Source organism: Vulpes lagopus, chromosome 21 (genome assembly GCF_018345385.1).
Source record: "Vulpes lagopus strain Blue_001 chromosome 21, ASM1834538v1, whole genome shotgun sequence".
NCBI lineage: Eukaryota > Metazoa > Chordata > Mammalia > Carnivora > Canidae > Vulpes > Vulpes lagopus.
Window position 1 is genome coordinate 9,540,047 of NC_054844.1, and position 27,346 is coordinate 9,567,392.

At 34.7% G+C, this 27,346-nt stretch overlaps 1 protein-coding gene across 3 annotated transcripts in view; it reads right to left on the minus strand.

The window, feature by feature from the left end:
• Nucleotides 1-1,174: 1,174 nt before the first annotated feature.
• Nucleotides 1,175-27,346, minus strand: part of LOC121480055 (ovostatin homolog 2-like) — a 52,177-nt gene continuing 26,005 nt past the window's right edge. Inside the window, exons 18-36 of one of the 3 annotated variants that reach the window (XM_041736329.1) lie at nt 27,232-27,337; nt 26,586-26,814; nt 26,092-26,221; nt 23,676-23,794; nt 22,946-22,997; nt 22,099-22,182; nt 20,909-21,085; nt 19,697-19,778; nt 18,730-18,886; nt 16,473-16,547; nt 15,464-15,629; nt 14,443-14,654; nt 13,202-13,411; nt 12,632-12,756; nt 11,117-11,207; nt 10,678-10,746; nt 9,594-9,696; nt 8,836-8,911; nt 1,175-1,689 (exon numbers count right to left, since the gene is read on the minus strand). In XM_041736329.1, coding sequence (XP_041592263.1) covers nt 8,859-8,911; nt 9,594-9,696; nt 10,678-10,746; nt 11,117-11,207; nt 12,632-12,756; nt 13,202-13,411; nt 14,443-14,654; nt 15,464-15,629; nt 16,473-16,547; nt 18,730-18,886; nt 19,697-19,778; nt 20,909-21,085; nt 22,099-22,182; nt 22,946-22,997; nt 23,676-23,794; nt 26,092-26,221; nt 26,586-26,814; nt 27,232-27,337 — 2,240 coding nt within the window. In that variant the 3' untranslated portion in view covers nt 1,175-1,689; nt 8,836-8,858. Of the gene's footprint in view, nt 1,690-2,085; nt 2,265-8,835; nt 8,912-9,593; nt 9,697-10,677; nt 10,747-11,116; nt 11,208-12,631; nt 12,757-13,201; nt 13,412-14,442; nt 14,655-15,463; nt 15,630-16,472; nt 16,548-18,729; nt 18,887-19,696; nt 19,779-20,908; nt 21,086-22,098; nt 22,183-22,945; nt 22,998-23,675; nt 23,840-26,091; nt 26,222-26,585; nt 26,815-27,231; nt 27,338-27,346 lie in introns of those variants that run through there. The other 2 variants (XM_041736327.1, XM_041736328.1) reach the window with 2 other exon arrangements.

A 27,346-nucleotide genomic window follows, 5' to 3' on the forward strand; every position in this document is an offset into this window, starting at 1 on the left:
TTTTTAAAAATTGCAGTTGGCAAGCCAAGAAAAGAGGGCTTTTATGCATGTACACTTGTCACAGCTTGGCCAGCAGGAAGAAGGATAGTTTTCTTTTAGCAGTAACAACAAGGTGCCCTTGTCTGCAGCCAGTAAGAAGCTACCACTGCTTCAAACTCTCATTTTCCTTCAATAAACTTTTGCTCAAAACAACTCCTCCCAACTTCCCCCTTTCCTCTATAAAATGATGCTGTCCTCATTTGTTCTCTGGATTTGCCTCTGGTTCACCATAATTTGTTTGTGTCAAATTGTGACTCCTCTGCTATTTTTGAATAAATTCAATTTTGCTGGCTGAATTGTTTACCCTTTTCTTTTACAAGGCTGACATAGGGTATGGTAAACTTAAGGAGGCATTAACTTGTGTTTTCTTCTTGTTATATTTTCACTCACCTCTTTCTAAAAAGACAGCCTCATGTTGTATATTTCTTTACTTTGAGGATTTGGGCCAAATCTAAAGAAAATTGGTTCCAGTTAGTTGACTAAGACTATGTCTTTAACCTAATACTTCTCTCCATCACACATAGGAAGCAGTTTCAGATTGGTGATCATTTATGTTATCCCTTATGAAAAGCAACAACAAAAATCTACTGCTCTTCATGTGTTTCCATTCCTTAGCATTTCTTTGCCCCTTGTCATAACACTTCCTCCAAAGTGTGACTCTGAAAGGGTACTTACATTTAGAACATTTTTATTAATTAAAATGCAGAGTATAAATCATACCAGCTGTGGGACATATCTGGAAATCAAATGTTTTCTAAGACTTTATTAATATATTGTAATTTGGATGCTTTAAATCTAACATCAATTAGAGGAAATTCAACATGAGGAATTTTTTAAATACACGGTAATTACTATAAACATTTAAGTTTGTTGAAGGAAAGGAAAAATTTGCAGGACACTTCCTTTTAATAAGGTGAATTGAATTTATATTTACACATGTACATGTAATCTGACCTGATTTGGCAGAGACAATCATAATTATTAAATATTTGAATAGCTACCCCTCTGATAAATAAATATATATCTACCTTTAAGCTAACTAAAGAGACTTCCCCATATGAGAATTCTCTAGATTGCCAATTAGCAACAAAAATTTGTAGTATCTACCCTTATAATTTTCTATCTGGGACTTATGTTTGGAATTATGGTTTATTTTCTTTTTCCATGGAATTATGATACTCGGAGAATGATTCTCTTAATCTACTTATACTTGCCTCTGATTGTAGTTCAGTTGCATCTGACTGAGACTATGATTGCTTCTTGTTTTGAGGTGTCCTCCTGGGACCTCCAAAGTGAATTTTGCAGAGTAGCCATTGTGTGTATATGTGTGCACATACACATGTGCGTGTGTGTATCTCCCAAATACACTCTCTAAATTTGGTATAGTTATCTAGCTGTTTAAATGTGAAATTTAAATGTGAAATAGTAACAATAACAGAAATATGTATGCACACAAAAATACAGACACACACAGAATGTTTCTGGGATAAATTCAATGAATAAGAATACCATTTCAATAGGGAATGCTGAACAGTTGCTTCTGATTCTCAGCTTGGGTTTTTCATCAGGCAAAATTGGTGTCACACTTCCAACATATGGGAAATTTGCCTTTTTCTATTCACATACATTCCAGTGTACATTTTTTTCATCCTGTAAAGCAGAGATTTATTTCATCATGAAGAATAAATGTGCAATGTTGGAATAAGGCTTCCTTGTAGTTACTAATAAAGAATTCCAAACAAAATCTATTTCAAGGTCATTGCTCTAGTCTAAAATGTATCTTGGAATTTCCTTTATGGTAAATGTTTTCAAAAGAGCAGTGGCTTCCTTTATAAAATCAAGAGAATGAGTCCAGTAATAGTCAAATGAAATATAAAGAAGATGTAAGTCCAAGTCTGTATATTTATGAATATATTGCAGTTATTGATACTGTGTGCTTTTATTTCAATATAGTCATATATTTAATACACAAAGACATTTTATATCCAGTTACTGTTGTCTACATAGAAAAATTATTGAAAAGTATATAGGCAATATATACTAATAAAAAGTAAGTAGATAATAAATTCTCATGAAAAGTCAAAATAAGAAAGAGGAAATTATATTTCCCATCTTAGTGAAAATATATTCTCAGTTCCAAAGTTAGTTAGTTTTGAAGTGTAACTTCTCTTCTGTCCTTCCTTTCTTGCTTCATTTTCTTTAAAGTACAGGTCCTCAGGTGGTATCTATAATTTTTAACATTACAATATGAAACTTCAATCTTAAAAAAAAGAAAGGGGGCAGCCTGGGTGTCTCAGCGGTTTAGCGCCGCCTTCAGCCCAGGGCGAGATCCTGGAGACCCAGGATCGAGGCCCATGTTGGGCTCCCTACATGGAGCCTGCTTCTCCCTCTGCCTGTGTCTCTGCCTCTCTCTCTCTCTCTGTGTCTCTCATGAATAAATAAATAAAATCTTAAAAAAATAAAATATGAAACTTCTGGGAAGTTCCCTAACCATTTTGCCAACTTTAACTATCATTACTTTGCATAACATTCAGTGTTAGGGTAGAGGCTAAAGGACTTAAAGAAATCTGCCAGGAAATTAGTACAAGTCACGAGTCACGTAACAAATGAGAACTTGTCCTGCCCTCTGTAGAACCTGTTCATGACGAGAATTTTACCCGTAACCTCAGTAGGCTGATATTTCATGCAATAGATGGTAAGCAATGCTCATCTGTGTTCTTCTTTCAGACCTCTCTTTGTGTGAAGACCCACAGAGTATGTGCCTGCGGTGGGGCTCTGTCAAGGGTAGCAAGCTCACAGTGTTCTCTTCTGAGGTACTGTTACAGAAAATAATAAGGTGTCTGTAAACTTGTTTTGATTTTGGCATCAAAGTTTCTCTAGCAAGTTATAAAAATTTCCAGAATCTTTTTGCCAGTGGAGGCATACTTAGTCTTTAAGGCAGAGTGTGACTGGGAATGAATGCACCATGCTGGGAATGGTTTGCAATAAATGCAACCTCTTTACACAAATAAAGCTCTACTTTTATTGTAGCCCATAGGAAAACACATTTATTCAACTCGTCTTTTCAATATTAGTATGTGATTTGTGTATAGAATTTTCCTTCCTTTTTTTGCAAAGCAGTTATAGTGCAAAGTCTCTAGAGTCTGAAAGCCAGTGTTTGGATCCTACTTCTTAACAGAGGAAAGACCTTGAATAAGTTACTTAAATTCCCTGTGCTTCTCTTTCTTTGTCCATAAACAAGAATAATAATAACAATATTTTATAGGCTTGTTGTGGGGATTAAATAAATTAATATATTTAAAGTGCCTGACACTTAGAAAACCCTGGAAAAGTCCCTATCAAGATATCACACATATGCATGCATGCACAGCCCCCCCCAAATTCTCATTGTGAAGAACATTACTGTGAACAATAGGGGGGGTTCATGTCAATCAGCACGTGTACTAGCCCCTCTTCAAAATGATTTCCCTGGGGTTAGTAATCTAGAAAGAACTTTAAGAAGGGGACATTACAAGTTCTATATAAAAATATGATAGGAAAAAAAAAAGGCAAAGAATTGGGAAAAAAAGATGAGAAAATCTTTAAGAGCTGTATGTAACAGAATGCTGATCTTAAAAATATCAAACATTTATCTCTTCTGGCACAAATTCTGAGGAGGGTGGTATTAGCACTGGTTCAGCAGCTTACCATGCCCTCAAGGCATTTCTTTCATTCTTTCTTCTCTGCCACTTGGTGGGTCAGTATTTTTTTTTTTTTTTTTTTTTGCCTCTTTAGTGGCAGCTTGGCTTCTACAGTAGCAAACATTATGCATTCCCAATAATATCTCAATCTTAAAGAAGAGGGTCAGCAGAAAAAGAGTTTTCTTCTCCTGAATCTCCTGAATACCTCTCTCTCTCTCTCTCTCTCTCTCTCTCCTTTCTCTCCTTTTCTACCAAGGAGCAAAGTCATTCCAGATGCTATACCAGGAGACATCCTTGTATAGGTCCTTAGTCTGATTTGGTTCTTATATCTCAGTGCTAGACCAAAGTAGTGATCTGTGGTGTGTCCTTTAGATATTCTCTATGGCAGAAATACTCATAATCCCAGCTGCTAGAAATGCTGTTGGCTCTCAGATGAATTCAGCTCTGAAAATCTCCCTCAGTATAAGAGAGACTTTTCATCCCCTTAAGGTATCCCATAATGGGTGCTTTTTTTTAATAAATTAATTTTTTATTGGTGTTCAATTTACCAACATACAGAATAACACCCAGTGCTCATCCCGTCAAGTGCCCCGCTCAGTGCCCGCCACCCATTCACCCCCACCCCTGCCCTCCTCCCCTTCCACCACCCCTAGTTCGTTTCCCAGAGTTAGGAGTCTTGATGTTCTGTCTCCCTTTCTGATATTTCCCACACATTTCTTCTCCCTTCCCTTATATTCCCTTTCACTATTATTTATATTCCCCAAATGAATGAGAACATACACTGTTTGTCCTTCTCCGATTGACTTACTTCACTCAGCATAATACCCTCCAGTTCCATCCACGTTGAAGCAAATGGTGGGTATTTGTCGTTTCTAATGGCTGAGTAATATTCCATAATGGGTGCTTTGATGCTATAAAGACCTAGCTCCCTTACCTTAAGATGGGAGAATTCTAAAGACCCATTCTAGCACCAAAGAGCTCAATGGTCTGGGATTTTTATTGGGATTCATCACAGCTCAACTCTTCTCTCTGTATAATCCAGATTCTTTTATCCTCCACTGGTGTTATTCTTTAAAGCCCTCTTTAGTCAAACTCCCTACCCACAAATCTTCACCTCAGAGTCTATATTGTAGGGAACCTAGACCCCACAGACACCACTCCCTTTCAGTGGGAACTGTGATAATGTGATTGGCTTAATAGTTATAATTCATCCAAAAGTACCCTGCCCGAGGCCAGAGCTAAACACAAGTTCCTGTTTTTCTAGTTTTTCTCACTGTCTCAGACATCTATGCAGTTAACTTCCTCACCTCCTTCAAATCTTTGCTCAAATGTCACTGCTTCAATGAGGTTGAACGTAAATCTACCTAGTATTTCAATCCTTCTCCTTGTCCCATCTCCCTGGACATTCTGGATCCTCTTACCCATCTCTACAGTTTTTATTTTCCAACAACACTTATCACCTTCCAATTTCTTAAATTTTGCTTATCTATGTTGCTGATTTTATGCTTACATTTATTGTTTGATTATATTACATGTATTGTATATCTCTCCCATTGAAATGTAAGCTCCACAAGGATAGCCATTTCTTACTATTTTCATTTACCAATATAGCCTGACTGTCCAGAAGAGGTTTTTGGTGCACATAGGCACTCAAGACTGATGGTCTGAACTAAAACAGCATGGCAGTGTGGATAAAAGGAAGTGGATCAATGAGTTATTCATTTGGTAGGTGAACACTGGGTCATTATCAACAATGAATGAGTAGAATGTGAGGGACGAGGTGAGATACTTAGATAATTCTTTAGTGATGATATTGTCACACACTGAGATAGGGTATCTCAGTAAAAGAACCTGGTTTAGGGGTAAATGATGGATATCATTGAGGTGTCTGTGGGACATTTGACTAATATACAATAGACAGTGGGATTCACGGAGGCTGAAAAGTAGATAAAAGGGAGATAAAAGGGAAAAAGCTGATAGAAAGAGGAGGAGAACGAAAAGGATGAGATTTCTAGGAGACAGTAAAGAGGATGTTAGGGCTTGGTATTTCATGTACTTGTTAAATGTATACATAACTTATTTCAAAATGCAAAAAGGGTGTAATGACTACATAAAAACATGATAGATGGAATGAATTATTCCTGTTGTCCAAGTACTTTGGTATAGAGGGGCAAGAGGGGCAAGTGTCATGTGATACTTGGATAACACGAGCCTCATCTAGATCAGAGCTATACATCATCCTCCATGAAATAGTCCATGGCGGTCTAGTTTACTAAAGATCCCTTCTTAAATACACACGTGTACACAGAAACACACACAGTCACATTGAAACTTGGCATTTCCCATTCAACACTCTAAACTAGAACATCTGGTATGTCCCATTTTATATTCAAATGTAGACCAAGGAAATGATTTTGGTTGTCTGTCCAATATAAACTAGAAAGAGGTTTCAATGCAAGGGGCAAGTAACAGAGCTATATTGTTCATTAATAGTCTTATTCTTTAGAATATATTTAGATCCCAGTTCCCTGTCATCTTTCATACTTACCAAGAAATTTTGCAAGTATAAACATTAAATTCTAAACTTTATCTGTGCCTTGAGGCATAGCTGGTAGCAGGCCTCCCCATAACCTCTTTGGCTGCTTAGAATTTGAAAAACAATTTTATTATACCAGCAGACTAACTATTGAATATATGCTAAGTAAAATGGGGATTTAGAATTATTTACTTAGGCAAAAAAGAAGTTTCCCACAAAAAGACATTATTTACCACAAAGTAAATTCCCTTCATTTTACTTGAACCTTTAGCATAAAATGTACTAGAAGAGTCATATTTTCCTTGAGTGAAACTCTTGAGTATGTATAGAGCCTAGGGTGTTTTTAAAAACTATGAATACTGATGTCATATATACACATCTGATGTGCCAAGTTTTGATAAAATAAGAAGACTTAGAAGGCATAAAAAAATTCTTAACACAATGAAATAAACTTTTGCAGCACCAGATATAGATTGACACCAGCAGTTTATCTATGATAAATCGATTAATAAACATTTATTAAGGGCCAAGTTATAACGTGGGCACTATAAGCAGTAGACACTGGGCAGAGAGACTACAAAAATAAGTAAGTCTAATCATCATCTATTAAGACACTGTATTTTTAATTTGTGGGGCACTGATGACAGAACACTGTTTCCAATTTTTTTAACCCTACAGCTGGAGAACTAATCTGTATCTTTTTCTTGCCTGTAGCAGTATTCTCAGCAGGGTTAGAAGCCTGTATTAAAGTCAGTAGAGAAATTGTTTTCATTTCTATCCTTATTTTCTCCAATTTCTTCCTGCCTCTGTTTTCTCAATATTAATTTATTGCTTTATCAGTAGTGTTAGGTTGAGCAAAATCGAATGTTGCTTTTCAGTAATAAGTGACAAAATTAGTACAATAAAAATGCTTTTTAAAAAGATAAAATTCCCTTGGGACGCGTGGGTGGTTCAGTGGTTGAGCGTCTGCCTTCAGCTCAGACCATGATCCCAGGATTTAGGATCGAGTCCCACATTGGGCTCCTTATAGGGAGCCTGCTGCTCCCTCTGCCTATGTCTCTGTGTCTCTCATAAATAAATAAATAAATAAATAAATAAATAAATAAATATCTTAAAAAAAAGATAAAATGCCCTTGGATTACACTTTCAATCATGTGTGGAAACTCAATAAATCCATCAATTCATTTATGACTTCCTTAGTATTTTCCCCCCATTCTTTGATGATCTTTCATGGAGAAGAGTCTGTGTGTTTTGTGTTGCATGTGTTTATTTCCTTGAGCTCAAATGAAGTCCTCTGCAACTTAGTCTCTTTCCCTCATGTCCACTGACCCTGGCTTTCTCTCTTTTTCTCTGTATGTTGGAGGATTCCATATTATGTACATCACAATGTCTAAAAGCTTAAATTTAGAATTGATGACAATAAAGCAAATTATGAGAGTTGTATTCAAAGAAAATCTTGAGTTTTCTAGGATGAAAATTCTGTATAATATACGGAAAGAAAAGAAAATCACAGACTTAGATGAGAAATGAGAGCATTTTATGGAATAATAATGAAATAAAATCTGATAAGAAGTCATGGCAGATTGCAGTATATTCAGTACAGGAGGTCGTTCATGGTTTTCTTCCAGGTTTGATACAGAAGAATGAGTTAGGGGATCCCTGAGTGGCGCAGCGGTTTGGCGCCTGCCTTTGGCCCAGGGCGCGATCCTGGAGACCCGGGATCGAATCCCACGTCAGGCTCCCGGTGCATGGAGCCTGCTTCTCCCTCTGCCTGTGTCTCTGCCTCTCTCTCTCTCTCTCTCTCTCTGTGTGACTATCATAAATAAATTAAAAAAAAAATTTAAAAAAAATAAAAAAAAAAGAAGAATGAGTTAGTTCATAGTAAATAGCTTTCCACCTGGGATATAAAAACAGAGTTTAAACGATGAATAACTATGTGTGTGTGTGTGTGTGTGTGTGTGTGTGTGTGTATACATATATATATAGCTAAGAAAACATACATACATACACACATACACAAACACACACATACATATATGATATATATGTGAATATGTATAAATATAGGTACATATGTATTTAATGACCTATCAATTTTATAAAACAAAGATGAGTGATTTTTAAAAATGAGACATCAGTAAAAGTCACATATATAGTTGTAAATTCTTTTTTTGTTTGTAAATTCTTTTTTTTTTTTTAATTTTATTTATTTATTTGAGAGAGAGAAAGATGGAGAGAGGGAGGGCACATAAGGAGAAGCAGACTCCCCGATGAGCAGAAAGTGTGATATGGGCCTTGATCCCAGGAAACTGAGATCATGACCTGAGCCAAAGCCAGACACTTAACCAACTGAGCCACCCAGGTGTCCCATATAGTTGTAAATTCTTTAAAGCTATTTTGAAGAAAATAAAATCTTAATGACTATCATAATACGCATCTAGAACACATAAACTATTCAAACTCTGTGATGTATCACAGACTTCTCTTTGCTTCATCCATTGTATTTTTTTTAGGTTTTCCTTTTAGTACCAGATGTATTTTCAATGGTTTCAATGTTTTCAATATTTGTAATTTTCTTACCTCTTCCTGGGCTTTGTTTTGTCTTACTGGGAAGCTGAAACACTATTGATGTTGTAAGAAACAAGGGCATATTCATCTGGAAAATAAAGAGTAAGTTCACCCATCTTAAATCTCCAACTTTCTATAACCAGATTATGTCAGACAATATAGGTACATCAGGCCTAATCTTTCCAAAATCTTTACAAGACAATCAATCACTTCCCCAATTTCTATATCCAAAAATATCCTATTTAAGCTTAAGGTATTTAATGAAGTACATTCAATTAGTAAATGATAGAGCAGGAATTCAAATACTTGACAGACTTTGTATGGCATTCAATGAGAAACTAATAGCATTGACTTTCCAGGGAAAATTTTTATGGTCTTTATACATCTGAATAATTGTTTTGGAAATTAATCTATCAAGACTTTCCTATAACATTTCAAAATACTCCCCCCCCTTCTCAAATCAACGTCCATTAAGGTAGCATGAAATGTAATTCTTGGCATTGACAACGACAAAAATAACAACAAAGAGATCTTAAAGCTCAGCATGTATCTCAAGTTAAAGGGGAGCCCTCTCACATCACAAGGATTCTAGGCACTGAAAAACTCTGGTAACTGGAAAATGGCCCAGACAAAATATATAGTAGGGAGAAAAAAATCAATATATAAAGTAAAAGCAGTCATCATTTAGTCTTTGATGACGGAGGATGATTTTGGAAAATGTAGAGGCTCAGGAAGTCAGTAGCTTTAGGACATAGGCATTGCTTGCCTACCTTTTTCATAATAATCATAGACCATAACTGGGGCTGGCTGAATGTTGGACACAAGGTTGGTTTGCTCAACAGTGAAAGTAAAGTGGTTTGCTGTCCCAAAAACCTGTAAAGATGCAAATTATAAATATGTCAGGTCTGCATCACACAAAGACACAAATTATAAATACATTAGGTATAAATACATCAGCAACAAAAAGAAAATCACAGAACAAATTATCTCTGGGAGTTCATGATTTACTTAATTAAATAGATCTAGGGTATCAGGATCTTACATAATGACAAAATAATGAGTTAAATGATATTAAATTATATGAAATTTTAAGTTCCATTTCTTATATTGAGGTCCAAGAAATCTAATTGAAAGCATTAGGGTAATGCAGGTGTGAATGGTCATGATGTACACATAGAAGGGATGACTCTAAAACTCTTGCTAGCCTTTGTTGGAGTTCAAGCCAAACTATAAAAGAATTATACATCTGCTCTGTAACCATACCATGTTAGATGCTGTGAGGAATGAAAAACAGGGAAATGATAGTTCTGACTTGAGAGTCACCTAGTCAAGTAGCAAAAGCATATATAAAATAATGTTAGAGTTAGTGGGGAGAAGATAGATTATCAGTGGGATTGAAGAGCACTGATCATCTTTAATGTCCCATATTTTTTGACTAACTCTGTCATATATACAGCTGACCCTCTGTAGGGGCATCAACCCCCTGCACAGTTGAAAATCTGATATAAGTTTTGACTCTCCAAAAACTGAACTACTAATAGCTTACTATTGACCTTACCAATAACATAAACAAGACATATTTTGTAGGTTATATGTATTATATACTGTATTCTTACAACAAAGCAAGCTAAAGAAGATGTCATTAAAAAATCATAAGGAAGAGAGAATATATTTACAGTTTTGTACTGCATTTATAAAAAAGAAGTCTTGTGTGAGTGGACCCATGCAGTTCAAACCTGTGTTGATCAAGGGTCAACTGGATATATTCATTTACATATGAATAAAATACAAGCATCCAAGGACATTCAGAAAAGAAAAGAAAGCCATGGGGAAAAAAATTATTACTCAACTTACAGTTTCCAAGTAGAAAAGAACATGGTCATTCTTGACTTCAGTCTTCATCACTTGGCCATTGTTTTCAAGCTTTATAGAAATTGGCAGGGAGTGATGGAGATTAAAATATTAAAGAATACCTCTAGTATTGAATATTTTCATGCTTTTTACTTAACCAGTTTTCAGGTATCTATATTATGGATGTTGTCTGTGCCATGATATTTTTTATAAACACAAGTAGGGACTAAATAAAGAACTAAATTATGACCTATGGGAAAAATGACTGCCAATTGCTTCAAATTAAGAATACTTGTTTCTCCAGTGTTATAGCAAAAATAAAAATGAACTTTGAGTATATTTATGTAAAGGATGAATTACATGACTTTGTTTGGCTGACAAATTATTGTATCTATACACAATTTCTTTTTCTGGACTGAAAGTGTAGTCTTCTATTATTTACCTTCTCAATGGATGCCATGACTGGAGTAAATCCTGACAGCATTTTTACATCAACAAGGACCATATTGGAGTTATTGTGAATTCCAGTATACCTGAAATTTAAAAACAACACAAGTTTAGACAATAGCCTAAAAAAGTGACCTATCTCATGGCAAGGATGGTGGATACATAGATACCAACTGGCTATATATCTGGAGCAAAGGTAAAAAACTGAAGAGGGAACACCTAAAGAAAGTGATTCTCCGGGATCCCTGGGTGGCGCAGCGGTTTGGCGCCTGCCTTTGGCCCAGGGCGCGATCCTGGAGACCCAGGATGGAATCCCACGTCGGGCTCCCGGTGCATGGAGCCTGCTTCTCCCTCCGCCTGTGTCTCTGCCTCTGTTTCTCTCTCTGTGTGACTATCATAAATAAATAAAAAAAAAAAATTTAAAAAAAAAAAAAGAAAGAAAGTGATTCTCAAACATCTGAGAATAGGAACAATTAGAAAATTAGAAAGACAAGGGACATATAAATTGGGATAAAGAGTGAATTATCTGGACCTGGAATCTCCCCAATCTCTTTTAAGCTTCCTTGGGGCCTCAAAGTCATAGCTTATAAACAAAGCTGATAAGTTTATATCACATATACTTATGTTAGCCTTAGATTTGCATAATACTTAAAGGATATCTTTGTTTAGAAAGCAAGGTGTTGGTAGAAATTTAGAGTAGCCATGTCCCCAAGTCATGTAGATTATGTCCCTAACTCTGGATAGCATTGTTGGGACACAAAATTGAGAGTTCCATGGTGTATGCAGTTCTTATCTTAGCTCTGATGTTTAAGAGATTTCATTTGGAAATCCTAAGAAAAATCCCCCAAATGAATTGTATTCAATGTTTCCCCATGTATTAATGAGGACTAAAACTCTCTGGCACCTATAAATTATATTTTATTTTATTTTTTAATTATTTATTTATTTATTTATTTATTTATGATAGTCACACACACAGAGAGAGAGAGAGAGGCAGAGACAAAGGCAGAGGGAGAAGCAGGCTCCATGCACCGGGAGCCTATAAATTATATTTTAACTCAGGAAAATTATTTTATCTACTCCAAAAAATAAAAATCTAAAATATTGCTCTATACAGTTAGAGAATAAGCATCCATAAGTTTTCTCATGCTGGCCCACCTGTGCCTGTCTTTGGCACCTCCATTGTCTAAATCCAACGGTACTTCCATAAACATGAAACAACGGAGGCATTTCTGGAATATCAGTGATGCAGAAGCTTTCAAATTCATACTTGCCTACAGTACAATTCTCACTTGCATAAGCACTGCACTGTGCTTGTACACACAGAGCTAGAAAGAGACTATGCTATAGAAATGTCACCACCAACATATGAACTCATTGTGGTCACCATTATTAATATTCCATTTTGCTAGTATTTGAAACAATTACTTTTTTTAAAAAACAATTATTTTTTAATCTATTACTCAGGATCTCTCTAACCCAGGAGTTGATAACAAAATGGAACACTTACTTGAGGGTTACTATCAGGTCAAAATATCTCTGAAATGTATCTGAAGAGTTTTTCTTGATTATTTCCAAGGAAAGGGAAAATCCAGATGCTTTTTTAGGTAATAGTACATTATTCCTCAGGGTAACCTAGAAAGAATGCCAAATCAGAAGAAAATCCATTCATATATCCTGTAGTAAGAACTGAAGGACTTTTCTCTATTTTCATTATTACTGCACTTTTTTTTTTTTTACATTTTTATCATTAGGGAATAAGGCAAAATGTAATTATCCAGGTTTCAGTAGACCCAAGAGTCTTTACATAAACAAATAATCTTGACATAATGGAAACATCAGAATGCTTTCTAACAGTGATGCTCTTCAAGAAACCTCAGTTATCTAGCTATGCTTAAGAGTATCTTTTTGTAAAATAACTTGCATTTTCAACTATTGAATAGAAAATATCAATGATAGAAAGAACAGAGATAATAATGGAAATACACAATGGAAAATAACACTCCATCTGTGACTGAAAGGATAGTCTAGCTCTTTAACTGGAAAATATTTATCTTTGTCTCAGGTAGATTTCTATTACCTGGATAAATGCACAACCTTGTCCTTCCACATCTAGTGTGTATTGTCCATGTGCTTTTTTTAGTTCAGAACGCTGGACCAGTAAGCGATTGTCACCGTTGACCTGGAACATCTCATTGGATTCTTCACCGCTTAAGGTGACAGTGTTTTGATCATTAGAGAAGGTGAACTTCATATAGTGGGTCATAGCAAGAAGACAGACAGCAGTGTCCTGCAAAGAACAGTAGAAGCAAAGATCTCAGCTTGTTATGATGCCATATTAGTCATCATTTGGCCATTAACTTTAAGTCGATTCATAAAAATATTCCTATGACAGGTCAACAGAACACCAAGAACCAAATCCTAAACAATAGAAAAATACATTTGCAAAAAAAAAAAAAAAGAAATAAAAAGAAAAATACATTTGCTATGCAATTGTTGTCATTTAGTCTCCTTCAACAAATTCAGATTTTAGTAGTCCAAGGATTTTACAAAGTGTAATCTCTGCATTGAAAATAGTGCCAAATCTTTTATAAAAATTGACATAATATAATATTATATTATCATATGATATTTCCATTATGTCCATTTGCTAAGTATTTTGGTTACCTTGGATAATGCTTATGCCCATTGATCTTTGAAGAAAGTATTCAGAATCAGAAAAGGATGCTGTGAGATACACTAATATGGTTTTATTCAGAAAGTAAGACTACAGTAAAGAAAGTAAGGAGGGAAGTAAAGCTTTCCTTTGAGGGAATGAGACTGCATTTCTTTCAATTTTAATTTTTTTCCGTTAAGACACAAACCACTATTCTTTTTGTACCCATTTCTTCTGTTACTCATTCCTTTCATTGTTGTTCCCAATGTATATATCACAGAAACAGAGGGAAATATTTTTTTCCTGGTTGATATATAGTATCATTGGATATCTAACTTATCATCAAGACTCTAGTGCTTATGACAACAATCTCTTCTAGACCTGTATTCTACTTCTACTGTATACGTGAAAGTAGAAATTAGTAATAAATTCCTTGAAAAGAGGCTTTAGTTTATTCATTTATACCAATAGAGAGTTCTTCCTAGAGTGTCTGTTACACAACAACAGCCCAATAAATAGTTGTTGACTAATAATAGAATACATAGTATCGAATATTCTTCATCTCAAAAAGCATTTTCTATGATTACCTTTGCTATCTAGATTATTGAAAAGTAGTATCTTTTGTGTTACACATATTGTTATTATTATCAAGAACAATCAATCACCTGAGTGGAAGAGAAGCCCCCATGCGAATTCATCTGTTGGGCAAGCCATTGCACAATCTTACTCGCATAGGTGAGGTCAGGAGTTTTCTTGGAAAGAACAGCCAATAGCACGTAACAAGTCTTTTCGGTCTCAGCAGAAGGTGCATGAGGAATAAAGGATGGGGATGTGTCTGTCTTGGGTTTCTTTGCCCTTTCCCAATATATCACATTATCTGAGGAAAAGGAAGAATTTTCACACAGTCCCTATAAACACCATTAATTACTCATAAGAACAGTGCAAATTCCATTCCTGACCTCTGCTATGGGCTGAGATGAGTCCCCTTCAAATTCACATTTCAAGTCCTAATCTCCAGTACCTCAGATTGTGACTGTATTTGGAGATAAGGCCTTTAAAAGGGGTGATTCAGTTAAAATGAAACTATTTGGGTGGGCCCTAATCCAGTATGACTGGTGTTCCAATAAGAAGAGGAATTTGAACACACAAAAGGGACACCAAATAGGCAGGCACACAGAGGAAAGGCCGTGTATAGACAGAAGGAGAAGATGTCCAAATCTTCTAAGCCAAAGAGAAAAACTTTAGAAGAAACCACACCTGTTGACACCTTGATCTTGGACATCTGGCCTCCAGAACTGTGAGAGAATTTATTTCTGTTGTTTAAGGAACCTGGTCTGTGGTATTTTGTTATGGAGGCCCTAGCACACTAATAAGCCTCCAATAGCAACTTCCTAAGGTTAAAAGTGGTATGTGATTAAATCCCACAAACAGTACTTTTGGTCTATGGCATGATCACAATGCTTGATTTCCTTTATTTCACTCATTTGAAAAGAAACTAGTTGAAAGGAGAAAGAAGGAAGTAGAAAATATGTAATGTTCTTCAGAGATAAAGGGGCCATTGAGAAACCCCAGAAGAGAAATAGAAACTTATCAGTGAAGACAGGGTTCCTATATGGTTGCTAAGTAAGTTTCATTGCTTTATTCTCAAGGTCATCCCCATTAGTAAAAGTGAATAATAATATTTACTTGTTTTGGTAGCAGATTGATCGAGGATCTGGAGTAAGGATTCCACTTGCTTCTCTCTTTCAGCTAATGCAAAAGCATAAGCTAGAATTGCATGGATATAGCCATTGGTGACACCATCTTCCAGTGCCTCCTCTAGGCAAAAGAGTCCATTTCGTAGAGCAGGAAACTAGTTAAGGTGAGGGATAATATATTTTAAAAATATATCAGAATACTTCATAAGCTTGCTGAATATTTAAAATAATCATTCTTTATATAGTATATCCTTGAGGTATATTTTACCTAAAAACCTGTTCATATGTACACATGTATTATACTTTATAAAATTGTTAAAATTCATTTTTAATGGCAACATTAGTATTTGGGAAATAAAATATACATAATATGAAAATAGTAGTTTTATATCTCTTCAGTAATATTTTAATTGATAATATGTACTTCTTCTATGTGGCAAAGCATATGAATTTATTTTTAGACCTAAGATATTTTACTCTAATATCTAAAATAGAGGTTTATATTTCTAAAGATGATTTTTGACATATTCTAATGACTCAGAAAATTCCTGCTATCTTAGTTCAGAAATAGATTTTTGAGTCAGATAATCTGAATTTGAGATGGAGTGTAGCCAATATGAATCATGCTTAAGTTGAAAATGTTTACACACTCAATTGGTTAGACAAATAGAATATTAAGTTATGCCTATACATAGAATAGGGGTTCTTCACCCGAAATTCATGGCCAAACTTCAGAAGTTATTTCAATACCCAAAATGGTATGAAAAGCTTGTGTATGTGTGCAGTTGTGTATTCTCCCTATAGAAGAACTCAAGAGTGCTCATCACCAGTTTCTACGAATCAAAAAATCTTTGAGCAGTATTCATTTAAGGGGTGGTAATGAATTAAATGCTCTCTTGATGTTTCATTCAGTCTGAGAATTTCAGATCACTCTGAATCCATAATTAATTTAATGTGCATTTAAGTGACTGGAATTCAAGGATGATGGGAAGCCATACAGTGAAATTGAGTCCAGCTTCAAGGAAGGCTCCAACAACATATGCAGTGAATAAAATGTTCTCTTCTTCTCCACCCTAAACACAAAGGAATAATTAATCAGAGGACAGTAGGTCATAAAAAAAGCTATTCTTCTGGAGTGAAACTAAGTATGAAAAAAACAGTAGAACAAATACTCTTATTCATAAAATCATCTTAAATGTAATTTTAAAATTAAATGGTTAATAACTATGCTGAATAAGAATCCATCAAGATTTATTACAGTAATGAAATAAAAAATACCATTAATCTCAAGTACATTAAAAACATAATACACATCTATTTATGCCCTAATCTTGAGCATGAATTCCAAGCAATTCATATGGCTCTATTTTACTCTATTTGTTGTTAATTTGGAAACGCAAGCAAAGAATTTCTGCTGCTTGGAGAGAAAGTTTCTGGGAAGGTGCCTGAACCTTTCTGGAAAAGTATCCTGAGAAGTAACAATAGTTAGGTCTCATAGATTTCTTTTTTTTAAAAATGATTTTATTTATTTATTTGAGAGGAGAGAGAGAGGAAGTGAGAGAGACAGCATAAGCAGGGAGGAGGGGCAGAAGGAGAGAGAGAGACCTCTCTGAACATGGAGCCCAGCATGGGACTCAATCCCAGGAGTCTGGAATCATGACCTGAGCTGAAGCAGACGCTTAACTGACTGAGCCATACAGGTGTCCCCTCATAGAATCTTGGAGGATAAAATCAGAAAAGCATGTATAAGTTATGCAATTTGTAAACTGACAGTGAATAGAAATGCAGTGGGGAACTTAAGCATTAAGTAAACCAGCATTCGCACCATAGATTCTGATTCAAAAAGTCAAGAATAAGACAGAGGGAGCTGTATGGAGCTCTAAAGATACTAATACAAACAAAACAGTATTCAGCTGGCACTGGAGATCCACTGATCTAGCATAAACCTCTTTTTTTCTCTAAGCAAAAATATGACCTCTTTCTTCTACAGAAAATGAATATCTGAGGAGCTCAGTTTTCAAGGTACAAATAACTGTAGAAGCAAACACTAAAATAAAATGCAGGAATCCATTTAAATTATAATAAGTTCTATTACCATTCTTCTACAGTATAGGTTTTTATTTTTTCGTTGCTTCTTACTCGTTTCCAATTTGATACGCACACACAAACACACACTTAATTATGGAAGAGGGATTGGGTAAGATCAGACAAACTGAAGCAGTAGTCAGTAATGAATTCACTAAGGAGAAAAATGTAGAGATGTTTTAGAAGAGAACATGAAAAAATCTCATTTTCTACATGAGAACAAGGGCTCTTCTCTACCAGGGAGCTACTGTTGTGAAGAATAGATTTGGAATGATTTAAAGACATTTTTCTACACTACAAAAAGTATAGCAATCTGAAAACCATTTGCATTAAAATTGAATACCACACAGAGTGGCCATTTGTCCATATCTTGAAGTGGATTAGCTTTACATTCCCAAATCCAAGAACAGGAATGGTGATTAAGAAGGATACAGCAGGAAAGCCCAGAATATTTCAGGTGAATAGGTCATGTTAAAGTATCATGATTAGAGGAGTTGTTTCCAAAGGAAAATACAAAGATTAGGAGAATAAAAGACACAGGGAATGGAATGGAAGTGTACACCTATCTGCAAAGAAAGGAAATCAGAAGGGAAAATTTCTAGCAATTTACCTAAATATGGATAGGGAAAGGGAAAGCGTAGGTACCATTAAGGACATAGTTCATATCATTTGAATTTTGACCTATGGCAAGCGAGGTCTTTATGCTTTGACTTGAGAAGGTATTGGGAGAGTGTTTCACTGAAATGCTGTAAATTCCTAGATATGTTTCCTGAATTTTCTTGCTATCCATAATAGGAATAAATTCCCTAATCAAGGATCCTGGTTAGGATCCTTTACATATTGTCTGGCTCCAAATTTATGAATGCTATCTTCCCAGATTTTTCTTCCTTCTCTCCTGTTTTCAGTTTATACACTGAAGGAAACTAGTTCTATGGAAGAACAAAAGACAGTGAAGCAAACAGCAGATTCATGAGGAGTTAAGCCTAGATGGGGTAAACAAGTATGTAGTAGAATGATGCTGTTGACCAATAAACTACAGGCCTATGCCTGGCAGATTCAGAAGGGTAATATTCACCAGAAAATATCCCTGTTCCAGATTAATTAGATCAGAGGTAGGAAAGATAGGCAATGCAAAGGGGCAAGGAGAGCCTGATTGTGTTCATCTCTTACCTCCCAGGCATTGTTGAAAACCTTGCCATCACTTTCAAAGCAGCCATTTATGTTCTGTTTGCTTGAAAGCCAGATTAAAGTCTCTCTTTGCACGTGTTCATCAATGTAAACATATTCCTTCATTCTCTCTAATGTCTTAAAAGTAAGGGCACTGAGCCTGTAATGCAAATCACTAGTTAGACAAAAGTTAGGTAAAAAAGAAATGTCATCTACTCCACAGATTCACTTACCATTGTTCCCTTTGGATAACAGATGCATCTAATTTGGCTAATATTAACTGCAAAGGATCTTTACTGATAGTGCATTTTTTCCTTTGGGTCAGTAAAATGTTATGAATATTAATATGTAAAGAAGAAGTGTAGGTCATTTTCAGCATGTTTACAGACAAAGTTCTTGCTTTATGGTTCATTAGATTATCTATACATGGAGATGAGGGGGGTATAATCAGATGCTTCTAGTTTGTTTGTTTGTTTGTTTTAGAGGGAGAGAGTCAGAGAAGGGTGGGGAGAGGCGGGGGTGAAGGAGACCTCAACATGGGGCTTGATCTCAAGACCCTGAGATCATGACCTGAGCCAAAATCTAGAGTTGGATGCTTAACTGACTAAGCCACCGAGGTGCCCCTTGAGCTTTCTAGTTTTGCTTTCCTTTCTCCTAACTCTACATAGGTCTCTGAGAAGTGCAGATCAGCCTGTGTCACTTTCCACAAGGTTAGATTATGGAAGTACAGGGGATTGTCAGTGAATGATCAGACTCCTTGACAAATTGCCATGGCACTCCAGGTGTATGGTTGCATTAGAATTAGAATAATCAAACACTTTAGCTTCTCTGATTCATCTTTGTAAATTCACTTTGAAACCCATTTTGCTTCCAAATCCTACCAAACTCAACTCCCTTAGACTCTCACAAGCCCTCTCAGATCACTCCTATATAATTCAAGATAAAATTTTTTTTCAAGAAAATACTTTACCATATGCTTCCTTTCTGATTCTTCTGCCAAAAAACACTATATGAACCATCAAAGTTTTTGAAAGACAACTGTTTTTGATAACCTAAAGTAAAAGATCAGGAAATTATTTTTTTAATCTAAGAAAATTAGAAGAAAAAGAATGGCATAGTACAAGCCCTGTGTTTGGGTTTTAGACATAAATTATTAGATTGATCAATTTTAATTTCTGAAACTCAGAGTCTCTACTCAGAAAAAATAAATTTTACTTTCTGGGGTTTTATGACAAGATATTTATTACATGTGACTATATATATATATGTAATTATAGGCACTTAACTAATTGTTTTTTTTAAATTTTTATTTATTTATGATAGTCACATCAGAGAGAGAGAGAGAGAGAGGCAGAGACATAGGCAGAGGGAGAAGCAGGCTCCATGCACCGGGAGCCCGACGTGGAATTCAATCCCGGGTCTCCAGGATCGCGCCCTGGGCCAAAGGCAGGCACTAAACCGCTGCGCCACCCAGGGATCCCTTAACTAATTGTTTAATACCGTTTCCTTAAGGTTAATTTTCTTTTGTGTTATCTTTCTGAAAAGAAAACCTGAAGAAATTATACCCTTGGGTCTTTTCTTGATAGCATTTTTTTTTCAGATTTTAAGATTTATTTTTTTATGAGAAACACAGAGAGAGAGGTAGAGACATAGGTAGAGGGAGAAGCGGGCTCTCTGAGGAAAGCCCAGTGTGGGATTTCATACCAGGACCCCAGGATCATGACCTGAGCCAAAGGCAGACACTCAACCTCTGAGCCACCCAGACATCCCTTGATATCATATTTTACAAGATTTATACATCCTTTTCATATATACAAATCCAATCACTCCATTGCAATGTAACACAACTGAACAAACAAACAGAAGCTGATAAATGAACTATTTATAGCTACTATTAGGAAAAACAGCAATGAACAAGGTAACTTGGCAAAATATTCAGATTAAAAATACTAGACTCATAATTTGAGATGTTATTGTTCTGAATTGAGAAGCTATATGACCACACAGATACTGAATTAAAAAAAAAAAAAGACTAGTTTGGACTCAGAGCATCCCAGTTCAGAGTTCAGATCCACTGTCCCCCACCCATGATAATATATCACAGTAAGAGCTTTATGACATTGTAGTATTAGTAACAATTAATTTTATTTATTATGGACAGAAATAACTTAAATGGACTCACCATTAGACAAGAAAAAGAAAGCCTTAGATTTAACTTCCTTTGTCAACTGTTTAGTAGATTTCAGATAGTCAAGGACATAGGTATCTGATGCTAGTAGGGCAATATTCTGCTCTCCACATCCATAGGGCATTTGGAGAAGATTCTCCAGATTTTGCATGGCAAGTCCTAAGATATCCCCTAAAAATAAGAAAAGCAGAAGGTTACTACTGCTTTTAAGTTGGCATCTCAGCATTAATAACTGTGGATAAAAGACACATAGAGGAAGTTAAATTGTACTTAAATTTATTTAAGTATTATTTATTATTAATATTATTATTATTATTTATATTTATATATTTTATATATTTTTTATTTTAAATATTAAATATTAAATTTATTTTATTAATAATATTAATATTTAATTAATAATAATTTAATTAATAATAATAATATTAAATATTAAATATTACCTTTTTTGAGTGCTAAATATTTATTTTAAATATTATATATTATATATTTATATATTTATATAATATTATAAATATTATTAATATTATTATTAATATTAAGTATTTATTGTACTTTAAATTGTACTTAAAAGGTGGAAACAAGGAAAGTTTTCATGAGGTAATTCTAAAGAGAAGTTAGGCATGAAAGGTGAAGTTAATGGAGTTTCTGGTATGAAAAATATTTCTGAAAATCTCATTACCAGAGAGAAGAGGAAGTTAGAATGTGTGCTTGTTTGCTTGTTTGTTCTTCAAGAAACTGACCCTGTGGATTATAAACTGTAATCCATCACTCCTAAAGAAGTATTAATGCTAGAAAAAAGTTTACCTCTTATAAAATGATATTTTACTGTTACTGAGGAAATTCCCACCATCTTTAACAAGCAGAATTTATTCTGATTCTTCAAAAGGGAATTTAATATTTCAGAAGAATGAGCTATATAACAGAAGGCTTTGTTTTCTAAATGCCAGTCATCATCCAGCAAAACAAGTGTTTCCCGGGACATAGACTTGAAAATGGTACTGTAATTCCTTTAGATCCCACATGGAAACAAGCATAGAGGATGAACCTTCAACAGTACTTCCCTCCAGCTAATACTTTAGAAAAATTTCTCCATCATGTTATTTTAAGGATTATTATTTTTTTCAGATTATCTCAATCAAAATTTTCAAAGCATCACGAAAGACAAAATTTAACGAACTTACCAACGACAGTGACAAAGGCCCTGGCTGATCCTTCTACTACATTGTTTGGCAAGTCCAAAACTACCTGTTTGGAGGCTTTGGTTCCTAGAAAGAAAATATCGATAAAGATAATGTGATAATTTTCTTTTATAAACTGTAGCAGCTGATCTGTGGGACCAATATATTAGGAAGTAGATTCTATTATTTACTTTTATTTTGCAAGTTGCTTTTTAGAAAAGATAAAACTGACATCTCTGATCTAGTTTAAAATCATGGTACATACAGAAAATGGTATATATATGTTATGTATTGGATAATGGCCCTTATCTTCCATTAGTTTAATGCCTAAACTTCTATGTATCAAAAAAATGCAAAAAACTACTGACTGTGACATATAAAATAACACACACAAAAGGTAAAGCTTGGAGAGTCCCACTAAAATCAGATCATCATCAACAAGATGGCCACAAAGCAGGTGATGGAGGGACAGTGATGTAGCTCTCAGTTGCTTTATCCCAAGAGTACAAAGGGCATAATCATGATCTTCCTCTGTCCAATACTGTGCCACGATCACATGACAAGAGGAACCAAAAATATATAAGATGGGAAAAATAGGCTGTGGCAGACCAATGTCATAGGTGAACTAAAAAAATCAAAAAACCAAAAAACCTCTCATACTTTTTGTTAGCCAAAATTATACAATGAAAATAAGGTGTGAAATGAAGCAATCCTCCATTAGATCCTTAAAATGTAATCACTGAAATGACTCAATATGGCAAGGGAACCAACATGGAAGGAGAGGAAATAAGTTGACTCTGTTGATAAATTTTCTTTGGGACCAATCTGACCACTTAAAGGATCCTCTTACCTTTTGTACAGATAAGGAAACTTTGGGTCATTTCTTTTTCAATACCTTCAGGCTGTCAAAGAGTAAACAAAAAGCACAAAATGAGTCTGGGTCACCTTCTATGTAGGAAACGTTATCAAGCCTCAGCTCATATAGGCACGGTTGGCACATTATTTGTCCCTGGGAGATGATCCATTTGTTGCTCCCTTTTGTTTAAATTTGAAGATCACTGTATAGTACCCACTTTAGTCCTTGTGTTCCCACAATTCAGACAGAGATAACTTTGATGTCATTGTGGGACAATCTCCACTCCCCTGATCCTGTCTAGCATCTCCAATAGACAAATGAACATGTTTTGCAGGGTAGGGACAGGCCAAGAGGCAACATGAGAATTACGCACTGACCAGTGTTAATTCTTTTTGAGGGTGATGAGAACTACATGGGAGTGTAGGACAAATAGATCTGTCTTGGATTTGAGAGTTGGTTTAAAAAGGGAAGGGAAGAGCAACAGGAAACATGAGTCAGGAGAAGGAAAATATCATCAAACCTTTTTTGAGTGTTAAGTTTTACTATCCTGGGGTCAGATATTAATTAAGGAAAGGATGAATTTTATTGCTGTTTTATTTCATATAAAATGTTATGTATTGTGTCAAAAGTAACTGTAGTCAATCAAGTTTATTCAAGAAGAATGTCTTTACATATTTAACTTATTTCTTATCTGGAAGGGCTTGATACTTTTGTATGCACATACCTCTACCAACAGACTTTTGACCACAGTATCTTTCCAGTTTAGATTCTGCTGCTCAGTTGCTTCTTTTGGGCAGGCACTACTTTGTCTGGACTCAGCAACTACAGTGATATTCACTTTACCTGGGAAACATTCCAGAATATAAGTTAAATTGATGACTGGTCCATCTGTAAAGGGAAATGATTAGAGTCTAATGAACCACATCTTGAATCCAATGAACTGAATACTATCATCATATTTATGCTTGACCAAAATAACTTGCTTTTTCTCCTGCTTGAAGATAATTTGGTATGTTCTGTTTTACCTGTTTCAAGATTCCTTACATTGAATAAATGATTCATTACCTTAAAAACACAAGAAACAAATAAATAAACAAATAAGGAGCAGAATCAGACCTATAAATACAGAGAACAAACTGATGGTAGCCAGAGAGATGGGGGTGGGGGAGGATGAGCAAAATGGGTGAAGGGGAGTGGAGATCCAGGCTTCCAGTTATGGAATGAATTGTCATGGGACTAAAAGGCACAATAGGGGGAATATATAATAATATCATCATAGCCTTGTATGGTGACAGATGGTAACTATACTTGTGGTAGCACAGCATAACCTATAGTGATGATGAATCACTAAGTTGTACACCTGACACTTATGTAACATTGTGGGCCAACTATACTCAAACAAAAAAATTTTAAACACCAACCAACCAAAAAATAAGTGATTCATTTACTTAATTAAAAAGTAAGAAATTTTAAGGAAAAATAATAATTTGCAAAGCCAACAGAGCCAATTCCCTGATAATTGATTGTTTATGAAGGTTACATAGACCAATATGCAGACATAACATCAAATAACCAGGACTCCTAACTTTCCCCAAATTTGAACAAACAAAAATAGTAAAATATGACATGGTGGAAAGGGCGTTAGATTTAAATTAGTGTTAGCAAGGAGTAGTTTTTTTTTTAACTTCCTGTGAATCACAGATCATGAAATTAAAACTGATCTTCAGTTTCCTTGTCAAAATTAGAAGACTGAAAAGGATCATTCTTTTGGTTTAGTATTACTGTATGCCTAAACACCAATATATATATATATATATATATATATATATATATATTACTATATAGTATAGTATATATATTATATAGTATACTATATATAGTAATATACATATAATATAGTAAATATATAACTAGTTATATATAGTAAATTGTATATATAATATATATACTATAATAAATATATACATAAGTATATATTTACTATTCTTGTTTTTGCTTATTGTTGTGTTTTGTCTCATTTGTTTCTTTTTAAGAAAACCTTTGATTCTCCATTCTTAGAACTATGTCCCCCACTTAGTGTCATAAAAGTTGCCATAAAAAATGCCATGTAGTATTCTATCTTAATTGCCAGGTTTAGATTTTTGAAGACCTACTATAGTCAGAACAATTGAGAAACAAAATCTAACAGGAAAACTAGTTTTTTGTTTTTTTTTTTTTAGGAAAACTAGTTTTAATCAGACCAACCTCACAGGTGAACTAAAATGATCTCATAAGTAAACCCATTGCTGTCCCAAATAATACAATGAATATGGGACATGAAATAAAGGAAATTTAATGACAGTATTTTACATAAGTGATAATGCATATCATGCCTCTACCACATCTAGTGTTTTCTGTTTACTAGATTCTTTTTACCTTTCCTTTCCCTTATATTTTCAACAAGATATTTTCAAATTTATTTTTCTATATTGCAGACAGTATAAGCTTGAAGACAATACTCTTCTCAGTGTTTGATCTCCATCCAAGTGTTCAGTATTTTTGATGTCTCATGATATAATTAGTAAATTTGCAAATCCTGGCAATCATTGTGATTGAGGAGAAATTTTGGTAGGTTACATGTTTATGATATAGGCGAAGGAGTAAGTTAGAAGTGAAGGAACTAGGCCACATTAATGAAAATATAATCTTCTTTTAGTATATGATGTATGGATTTGATAAATCATGAAAATTGGCATTTATATTGTATTTCAATCACATTATGCTTTTATGCAATTGAATGGTAGTTTTGCTCTACATAAGCATAAGCAACTGGAATTAGATGATAAAAATAGAATTTTTTTTAAATAGAATTTTTAATTGAGAATTTTAAAAAAGGGGAGGGAGAAAATTCTGTTCGTGCAGAAGGTGTAAGGGAAATAAATGAAGGGAATAAAAATAGGCTGGTTTCCCCCTTCACCTATTTTACCCATCCCAAGGATTAAGAGTATACTTATCATGATGACCCTTAAATAGCATATAGAATTATTGAATCACTATATCGTGCACCTGAAACTAATATATGTTAACTATATTGGAATTAAAAGTAAAAAAAAAAAGACACTGGCTTTCCATGAGACATTGGCATATACATAGCTGCTTACCCAATATTTTAGGTAATAGAGTCCAGACATATGTTTTCTTCTCTCCAGCTTGGATAACCTCGCTGCCATTGTTTATAGGGGTGCTGATATTTGCCTCAAAATCCTGGGATGCTTCCAACTGAACAGAAATCTAAAAAAACAGTCATGCAATGAGGGTGACACTCTAAATACTGTACTGTTACTACTCTTCTTCCCTTCTTGAGAAAGTTAACTATTTTAAGTTAGCAAAAATTAAAGATACGAAATGACTTCTCACAAGAAGAAAAATAGGGTAGAACACTCATCATTATGAAAGGACATTGTCAAGTAGTATTTAAATCTTTGCTGTGAATTAAAGCAACAGTTTTTGTCCAGGGAATATGGAAACAGGTCTCATCACTTTGTAGTACCATTTTGCACTTGAATAGAAAGAAGATGGCAATAGTCAAGGAAAACATTGAGGGATCTCTTGGCCATGTTAGATTTTTGTCTCCATGTCAAAGGCAGCAACTTACCTCTACACATGTGTTCAGGTAGCTGAAGACATTGACAATCAAATCAGATTGTTCATTTCGAACAACTGAAAAAGGCAAGGTCATTTCAACAAAGAAAGGTTGGGAGATTTCCAGGGTAGCTGTTGATGAAATGCCAAATCCAGCATCACCATTCACACAGAAGCCATTTGCCTGCCACTGTGTTATAGTATCAGGAATAACGAAGGACAGATTTGCTGAGCCTGAGGAACTAAGGAGAGATCATTGATAAAATGCATTCTTTATCTAAACAAGGAAACTAAATTTAGTCCAGAGCAAGCAAAGGTATATTAACCAAAGGTTAAAAGTAAGTTAAGATGTTTAGACAGGGCATTAAAAAACAATCTCGAGAGCTGGATTTCTATGAAATTTATCCTTAAAAATGTCACATTTCTTTAAACACTGAATTATTTTTTAAAAATTGAGGCAGCTTACATCTATATGCATGAGATTAATAAATGAGGAATGTTGGGGAAAAAATTGAAATATGGGGTCAGTACATACAAATGAATATATTACATATTTTACAAATGTGGTATTGATTTATATATCCAGAAATAAATTTGAAGAAATAACCACAAAAAGAAAATAGAAATAAAGACACAGGAGAGAAAACTCAAAAACTCACTCGACACTGACAAGGTCCCATATCCATGTCTCTGGAAAGTTTGTCCGTACTGTTTCTATTATAGCCTGTCCTACATAGTCAAAATTCTCCCTCAAGCTTTCATGAGCTGAAAGAA